Source organism: Myotis nattereri, assembly GCF_964212035.1.
Source record: "Myotis nattereri genome assembly, chromosome: 2".
NCBI classification, from domain to species: domain Eukaryota; kingdom Metazoa; phylum Chordata; class Mammalia; order Chiroptera; family Vespertilionidae; genus Myotis; species Myotis nattereri.
In genome coordinates this window covers 13,757,059-13,766,744 of record NC_138076.1, presented here as the reverse complement: position 1 = coordinate 13,766,744, position 9,686 = coordinate 13,757,059, and the positions used below count along the sequence as shown (strand labels likewise).

The 9,686-nt window shown below is 41.6% G+C and overlaps 1 protein-coding gene across 1 annotated transcript in view; it reads left to right on the top strand.

Annotated features, from left to right (window-relative positions):
• The first annotated feature begins 1,400 nt into the window (after positions 1-1,400).
• TUSC3 (tumor suppressor candidate 3) overlaps positions 1,401-9,686 on the top strand; it is a 112,648-nt gene continuing 104,362 nt past the window's right edge. Inside the window, exon 1 of the mRNA XM_081084238.1 lies at positions 1,401-1,655. Coding sequence (XP_080940364.1) covers positions 1,518-1,655 — 138 coding nt within the window. The 5' untranslated portion in view covers positions 1,401-1,517. The remainder of the gene's footprint in view (positions 1,656-9,686) is intronic.

Below are 9,686 nucleotides of genomic sequence, written 5' to 3'. Positions count from 1 at the left end.
ACATTCAAATTCCTACTCTCCTCTTTTCTAGTTATATGACTTTGAGTTACATCTTCTGACCTTGATTTCTTTATCTGAAAATTGCTATGATAAGACTTATCTGACGGGGTAGTTGTGGAGCAGGAGTTGCTAATCTGGAGTTCATGAAATTTCAGAGCATCTGGGAACCTTGAATTTTTTAAAAAAACTTTTTTTTCTATTAATCTTTCATGAAAATCTTTTCTTCAATCATGAAGTTAGGCAATAAAACATGGTAGTATTAGAAGTGCATATGGCTTTGTTTCTTGTAGAAAATGACAGATATTTTCATGTTACAGTACAATGGTAGCAGATATTTCAAAATATCATCATCACTACTTCAAAATTACTGTTTCTATTAAAATTGCTGTTAGGTATGCTGCTAGATTACACATCTTAATCACAATGTGAACTTTGAATGTTTATACATCGGTTCTCACATCTACATTGCTTTCCAGGATTTCCAAAATACAAATGTTGGTTGACTACCCGTTGGAAGAATTGTTTCAATTTTGATAATGGTATTTAATGATAATTGATTCCTTTGGAATGCTCTGTATTTAATTTATGCATTTAGAAGTACTATTTTAAGACCGGGTCAGTTGGCTTCCTCAGACCATCAAAATGTGTTCATGATCCAAATGCAAACCTCTTGAGACAGACCAGAGGAATACAGGGTACCTAGGAAGCACTGCAACAGTACTTGGCTCACAGCACATATCCATGAACAGTCTGCTGCCGTTGTTCTTGGAGCATTTGAGAGCAGGAACTGAATTACGTCCTATTCCCTTCCGCATTGCAAGTGTCTAGTACAGGGCCCTGCAGCTTGGTGCTCCAGGAGTGCTTAATGAGCGAATGAGAGGAAGGTGTGCAGCTTGGCCCCTCATTTGGAGGTGCAAGGAAGGGCTGTGAAGTTGGGGGCGGCTCCTGGGCCCCCAGGTGCTGCGGCTTAGGGCAGAGGCGGTTCAGAGGCGCCTGGGTGAGCCACAGCTGTGTCCCTACAAAAGGCATCAGGGGCCCAGCTGGCGCCTTTGCCTAGAGTGGCCAGGTCCCGACTGATTATCCTCAAGGCTCTGCCACGCCATCCGATGGGACGGGTCCGTCTGTGGGTCCAGGTAGTGCTGGGCGCCTGGGCCCGGCGGACCCCTAGGACTAGCGTGGGACTCGGTGGCAGGACCGCCCCCGGCGCGGTCCCGGAGCGAGAGACGCACGCCCCTCGCAGCGCGGGTCTCCATGGAAACGGCGGGGCGCGGGCCCCGCCCCCTCGCCACGCCCACTTCCTGCCCCATCCCCGGCGCCCGGGCCCCTCTCCCCGTGAACCGGATGCTCTGTCAGTTTCCTCCTCCGCGTCCTCGGCCGCCGCACGGGTCCCCGGCGAAGCCGCAGGCACCCCGGAGGGCACAGGCGGGAGCCCCCCGGCGGCTGGCGGGGCCGCTGTCGGGCGCCGGTCGGAGCTGGGCGCGCACGGTTACCGAGCGTGGAGGAGACCCCCCGCGGCGATGGGTGCCAGGGGCGCTCCTTCACGCCGCAGGCCGGCGGGGCGGCGGCTGTGGCACCTGCCCACCGGGAGCTTCCCCTTCCTCCTCCTCCTGCTGCTCCTGTGCATCCAGCTCGGGGGAGGACAGAAGAAGAAAGAGGTAGATGGGCTCCCGGGGCCTTCCTCCGCCGGCTCGGGCGGGCGCGCGCGCGCGTTGCTAGGCAACCCAGTCGCCAGGCCTGGGTGATGTTGGCCTTGGGGTGGGCCCCGGGGGCGGGGAGCCTGGGGCCGAGGCCTTTGGGTCCCACCGGCTCCGAGGTGGGGTTGGCCCTGCGCTTTCTCAGGAGAGGAAGCCCCGTGGACGATGCCCCTGGGCATCTCACGCCTCCCAGACCCCGGGCGCCTTTGACCCCAAATTGGAGAAGGACCTTGAGGCCCCGGCGTCACGCACTTCAGTGTTTGGGACGTGAACACACTCTTTGGGATGTATTTGTGCTTATGCTCCTGCTCCCTTCCTTATCCCCTTCAAGAGGCCACAGAGCATAATGAGGATGTATGCTCTTCTGTGTTCTTCATTATACATTTTTGTAGCTGTATGTTTATTTATTTTTTTGTATGTTGAACTCAATGTATAATTAATTGTGAGAGTAACCTCACATTAAGTTATGCAAATTTCTTTGTAAAGGTCAGATCACCTGATTTCAGTCTTAGGATTCTTAATAACTTGGATGAGGGCGAGGGTTGAAGTTAACTGATTTTGTTTATAGTGGAGTCATTTGCAAATTTCAGTCATCCTTCTTTACCTGGGATCTCTCAGGATCAGACAAATACTTATTTTGGAAATGTGAGTAAGGTCTCTAATTGTACATCACTGGGAGTAAGAATATTTTCTTTTATATAATTCAAGATGGTTTTTCCTGGTGAAGTTTTACACGTGACTCAAAATATAATTCGGGTTTAAAATATTACACAACTTCCTTGATAGCTAGGTAGAGAGAGTGAAAAACAAACAAACAAACAAAAACAAAAAAACAGCCACACACAGAAAATAATTCTGATTCTCTTTTGCTTTACCTGAAACAACTCTGAACTCAATCTTAACTTCTTCCCTTTAACTTCTTTAAAAATATATATTTCATTGATTTTTTACAGAGAGGAAGGGAGAGGTATAGAGAGTTAGAAACATGGATGAGAGAGAAACATCGATCAGCTGCCTCCTGCACACCCCCCACTGGGGATATGCCCGCAACCAAAGTACATGCCCTTGGCCAGAATCGAACCTGGGACCCTTCAGTCGCAGGCCAACACTCTATCCACTGAGACAAACCGGTTAGGGCTCCCTTTAACTTTTTTATTTTAACATGAAAGTGGTCCCTAAAAAATTCTTGGTGGAGTTCTGGTGAGAGGTTTAGAAAAGAACCGTTGTTAAATTAAAACTGTACTTACATATAAATTAAAGATATGTCTCCTAGCATTTGGTATTTATATACCATGGTTCAAGAGTTTTAGATTTCATAGTCTGTCTTAAGAAAGTAGTATTTTGTGTGTGTGTGTGTGGGGGGGGGGGGGGATTACCACAGCAGACGACAATTAAACGATGAGGAAATTCTGTTTTATCTCCTAGAAAGAACACTGTGATCACAGTAATTTTCAGTTGAAAGAAAAACTTTAAAAGAGGCCTAAAAAGTATACATCCTCAAAACATCTCAGCATCTCCAATTATGCATACTTATATGAAAAATGTTGTGAATCTAACATAGTTATACATTACAATAACATCTCAATTAAAAATATTTTTAAATGAAAAATTAGGAAGAAAATTGTTGAGGATTAAAAATAGTTGTCTTCCACAACTGCTTTTATTTCTTTTAGACAGGAGAGTCTAATACAGACATACCTCATTGTATTGCACTTCACAGATGTTGCATTTTTTACAAATTGAGGGCAAGCCCCTCCACCAGCAAAAAGTTTAGAATGTGCTTTGTTGCAGTAGTCTGGAACCAAACCATCAATATCTCTGAGGTATGCCTGCATTATATGATTGCAGAATGCACCTGTTTTATTTAAGGGAAAAGAAGAGCAACATAACAACTTAAATAGTTGACGTTTTAGTACTCATTGAGTTCTCTCTCTGGTACCAGTTCTCTCTCTGGTACTCAGTTAAAAAACTGATCTCTTCCAATGGTGGAAGAAAAACATTTTTTATTGGAAATGTTGGGAAATGGTTGGTTACCAATGTGGTACTTTTTTGACCATATGTCTGTCTTTGCTGAGTTTAGAACCGCATGCCCAGTGTAAGGTTTGACACCATTGAACCAGAAAGTAAGGCAGTTAGAATTTCATTTACTACATTACGTATTACTGACTTATGTGCCAGAGTGGACTTGGCATGAATGATGTATTCCTTTGTTCTGGGGAAGCCAAACTGATGTCTGAAGTTGAACCTGGAATCAAGAATGGACCTTAGTCACATTTATTTATTTATTTATTTAATATATTTTATTGATTTCAGAGAGGAAGGGAGAGACAGAGAGAGATAGAAACATCAATAATGAGAGAGAAAATCATCAATCGGCTGCCTCCTGCATGCCCCACAGGGAGAGAAGTGGGAATAGGAAAGGGGGGAATAGTAGTGCACGAAGTCTTATATACCGATATAAGACTATCTAAAGTGCTTAGTGCAATGTCTAGAACATGATGATTAATAATTGGTAGCTAATATTATATGTTCCACATTTCAATGAAAGCATTATACATGATGAGGTCCTAAAATGTGATAATATTCTTAAAAATTATTTTGCTAAATACACTGACTTTATAATAATTGTAAATTATATAGTTACTGGAATAAATTGTCTAGTATCCTATCCTCCTATATAATAATACCCTAATATGCACATCAACCGAACAGTGAAACGACTGGTCGCTATGACATGCACTGACCACCAGGCGACAGACACTCAATGCGGGAGCTGCCCCCTGGTGGTCAGTGTGCTCCTCCGCTCTTCCAGAAGCCAGTCTCGTGGCTGGCGAGTACAGCGGTGGTGGCAGGAGCCTCTCCCGTCTCTACTGCAGGTGGGCAGTAAGAAGTGAGGGGTCCCAGACTGCGAGAGGGCACAGGATGGGCTGAAGGACCACCTTCCAGTGCATGAAATTTGTGCACCAGGCCTCTAGTTTTATTATAAAACAATGAGAATTCCAAGCTCTTGCATTGTTTGAGAACTTCCCAGTAGGAGATTTTGCACTTTGCATCATGAAAGAATTGGTGGCATGTATGGATTTTTGTATATATATGTGTGTGTGTGTGTGTGTGTGTGTGTGTGTTTCTTGATGGAGATATTTACATTCATTAAAAAATAATTAGTTTTTTTATATTCTCTAAGAATATAGTCAAGAGAAATAGTTAAGTGAACAGGCAAAGATAATTGACTAGAGATTTTTATAGTCACTTTCCTTAATTATTTTGAATACAGTCATTAAAAACTAATTTTTGAGTCCTTACTCATGTTGTCATATGACTGTGGGAGACTAGCCTCTTAGTGGTATGTCATTTGCTCTTCTGGTATGTCGTGGAGTTTCTTTATTTTGATGGTGTTTCTATTTCTTATGTCATTAACACTTATCACCTAATCAACTTCATTTAGAATTGTTTTAATCTGTCATGACCACTTCTGATAATATAAAAAGAGCTCAAATCCTGTAATTATTTCCAGTGGACTTACTGAATTTGCCATCATCAAAAGCAGCTATTATAATAATTTATCCTTTTTTTCAAGAAAATGATCAGTTACATGAATTAAGAAAGCATTAAAGTAAGTTTCTGTTTCATCTTTACCCCCCTCCCAAATTGTGCCTCCTACAGTTCCTAACACTAGCTAAAGCATTTGTATGCATCTATTTGCCAAGGCCAAACATGTGGGCACATTTCACTTAGTCTTAAGCCTTTACTCACTTGTGCCTTTCTTTTCACCACCCGTACCCCCACCTCAGCTAAAGATACCCCCTGCGACTTCTCTGACCAGTGCTGTCTTTGAGGAGGACTGTTTAAATATGGTTGAAATGCCTTAGGGTGCAATCCAAGTTCTTTGCTTGCCTTTTAGTGCTTTTCCTGAGTGCGCCTTTGTGCAACTCGCCTGTTTCATATCTCACCCCTCTTACATGCTTCCCTCCAACCTCACCTCAGGCAGGTTACTACCCCTTCCTCCTGTTTCGGATGGGGATTTCTCCTCAGTGCCCACGTGGCGGGATCTCTGTGCTACTTTAGAGTCTAGACTAGAGCACTGATGTGAATTTGCATCCATTGTTAGTGCCGGTGAGACCCTGGGAGTGGGTGGCTGAGGTGGTGGTGACGTGCACTGTGGGATCTGATGGGGACATGGAGCTGAAAGGGTGGGTGTGAGATGGTTTATGTGGACTTTACTCAACACTCAGAATAGAATAATGGGATGGTGAAGGGTAGTGACCAAGAGTTCATTAGATGACAGTGTCTGAACAAGGTTAGATAATGGTATGTTTTTCAGGTATGACTCCTAAAGGAGCAGGAGTTTTTATGGGACGATACAGAAGTAAGAGGGTGCTAACTCTACCCTCATCCCCGACTGAAAGTTTAGGAGAATGGTTTCCATTTTACTAGCTCTGGGGTCTGACGGAGAGATTAAGGGAGTGAACACTCATTACAGACATGTAATACATAAGGAATTAGTTGTGATTTTGAAAATTTTACATAAGTTTTCCCCTTTGATATGATGTCAGTATTGCAGTCTGAAAATGAGAAATTGGTAGCAGTTAATGGTAACCTTCATTTTTTTTATATCTTGCTTTCAAGGCCTCAAACCAATTTTCTGATGTTATGACATTTTTATGAATCAGATAAACTTTTTGCCTTTGCAATATTTCATAGATGTATGGAATATTGCTTCTGTTTAAATGATCTTGTAGAAATTTGGTAACATGATATTTTACAAATTGCAGCCTTTTGTTTAGCAGTATCAACATTAGCTAAATTTCTTACAGACTGTTTCAGCTGTGGATCATTTTATAAGCTATAAGCCAGTATGAATTTAAATAATTCATAGTTCTCTGATTAAAAATGTATTAATACTGTATGATTCCGGCATATAAATGATCAAAACCATTAACAAAGAGAGGTAATAATAAACTTTTCAGTAAGCTTTCATATCTAAGAAGCAACTGGAAAAACAACAGAAGTAACAATGAGGCAGGAGTCTCTGGCTTCAGAGATTTTTGAAGAGAAAAACTTCCAAGCATTTTCTTATAATCAAGGTGTCATTACAGAATTACTGCCTGAAGTTAAGAACTGTGGTGATTTACCAATCACTGTAATCTCATGTATTTCTTCTGAGATGTTATTTGTAGATTGTACATAAAATATCCTGGTCTAAAATAATCTCATCTCTTAGAGAGTGTGGTATATATATAGCTAGCAATAGAACCAATAGAACTGCTTAGCAATTTATCTCTCCATCACTCTTATATGCTCCTTTTAAGATGAATAATCCATGTGAGCATTTAAGAAATGGGATATAAATACAAAGATGGTTTGTATGTTAGCTTTCTATCAAGGCATCACAAATTGCTGCAAATTTAGTGACTTAACCCCCCATCCCTTTTTTTTAATCTCCTCATTTCTATAGGTCAGAAACATGGCCTAGCTAGATTATCCATTCAGGGCCTCACAGGCTGAAAGTAAGGTGTGGCCGCTAGGCTGATTCTCATTTGGACTTCTAGGTCCGCATCATAGCTCATTCAGGTTGTGGCAGAATTTAGTTTCTGGCAGTCATAGGACCAAGTTTCTTATTTTCTTGCTGGCTATGCTCTCTAGGCTCTTTGACCCACCCTCCATAGGCAGTTTAAAACATGGTGACTTGCTTCCTTCCAGGCCAGCAGGATCGCCTCTCTGATATTTTTAATTGCTTTGAAAATGCCCATTAGGTTAGGCCCACCCAATATAATTCCCCTTTTGAATAGCTCAACTGATTAGGGACTTGACATCTGCAGATCTTTGGCATATAAGGTAACATAATTATGGGAGTGCTATTCTGTCACATTCACAATCTTGTCCATGCTCACGGAGAGGGAATTATTTAAGGGTCATTGGGATTATTTTAGAATTCTACCTACTAAAGTGGATAAGCTCACATTTTTGAGATTTTTCTATATATTTAAATGGTAGTTTACAAAGTTCAACATAAACAGGTATGACAGTGTATAAAGCTTATAATTCTGAAATTGCATAGTACTAAGAAATAGTTATTCACAAAAATAAGTAGTTAGAAATGATAAGAATTATTTTATTATTTTAAAATATGTTTTTATTGATTTCAGACAGAGGAAAGGAGAGGGAGAGAGAGATGGAAACATCAATAATGAGAGAGAATCATCCATTGGCTGCCTCCTGCATGCCTCCTCCTGGGGATTGAGCCCACAACCCAGGCAGGTGCCTGGCCAATGTGGCTCAGTGATTGAGCATCAACCCATGAACCAGCTTTGCTCAGGATACCAATTAAACTGTTAAAGAAGTTTGGAATAGTAACTATATTTTCTTTTTCACAGGGGAAACTAGCAATTATACATTAAAAAGGAATTAATAATTTTATAGAAATGCTCCCTCCTCCCACCCATTATAGCATAAACCACTACCGTTCTATCAGATATTTACTTGTGGTTTCAAAATAGCAAAATTATTTATTTTGAATAGTAAGTTCAGAAGTTTTTTCATTTTTATGGATCTTTGTAAACCTCATAGCAATGAACCCTACATTTCCAAGTTGTGCTCACTAATATTATAGAGAATATTAGGAGCATACCTAAGTTGAGACAACTATATTATTTTTGAGCTCACATTGCTCTATCAGCTAAAATAAAAAGTGATTTCTTGTCTCCTTTAAAATATTCGTTGTAGCACCTTACCTTCATTCACCTGCCAACAGACTGATAGTATAAAAAGTAAATTATGAAATCCATTGTTCACATTCTCATTACTAAGTCTGAATAGTGTAAGATATAAATATAATGCCATAATAAAATTGACACTGTATATGGCATTATTCTATAGTAGTTTGAAAGATGCATACATCTTTTTAATAGCCACTTTTGTTAGTGCATACACAGTGACTCTGGACTTATTTGTCAACAGCTTCTAGAGAGCTACTGCTGTTGCTTTCCGGCTGTGGCTTTAATATTTTTTATCAGACTTTTATTTTTTCTACATTCTTTGATGGTGTGCCAGGGTTGTTTACTACATAAGTTTTTTCTTCTTCATAGACACAAGCTAGACTGTACTCCCAGCTTCCTCCACATTCATGTAGGGCCATGTGACCAAGTTCTGGGCAATGGAATGTGACTGGAAGTGATTCGAGACATCTCCAGCCCGGCCCGTAACGATTTGTCTGGTCTTCTGCCACCTGCTCAGAGGACTCCTCTGCATTGACTCATCCCCAGCTCCCCTGCGAGGGTCTGTGCCAGGGTGCCCCTGAGGTTTAGAAGGCAGGAAAGGAGGAGAAAGCCACCACTCTTCAGAAATAGGACAGGTAGATTCAGGAGATCACTGTATTAGTTTTCTATGGTTGCTGTAACAGGTTAGCACAGATGTACTGGCTTAAAACCGCACATTTATCTTCCCTTTAGAGATCAAAAGTCCAAAATCAGCCTTCCTGGGCTAAAGTCAAGGTGTCTCCAAGGCTGGTTCCTTGTGGAAGTTCCTTGTCTTTGTCAACTTCGAGAGGCTGCCTCAGTTCTTCCTGACTCCTCACCTGCATCACTCCAGTCTCTTGCTTGCATCCTCACATCTACTATGGACTGATCCTCCCTCTCCTGAAACCCCACTTGGCTAATGTAGGCTAATCTTATTTCAAGATCCTTAGTCACATCTCCACAGCTTCTTTTAGCATGTGCTGTTATATGCTCCAAGTTTCTGGGGATTAGGATGTGAACATGTGGGGTGGGCATTGTTTAGCCTATCACAACTACCCAGCAGTTGTAGACCAAGGTACTTGGTGGAAGTCTTTAAGATCTATAAGAGGTCCAGGTGAACTCGTGAGAATCACCTACTTTGGTGATGTATGCTGAGATTGTGGGTAGCTGCTTTCCTTATCTTTGTTTTTCCTGTCTCCCCAATGATGTTCTAAGCTTACCCTATTTTTTTGCTACAGTACTATAGTCTGGTTTACTC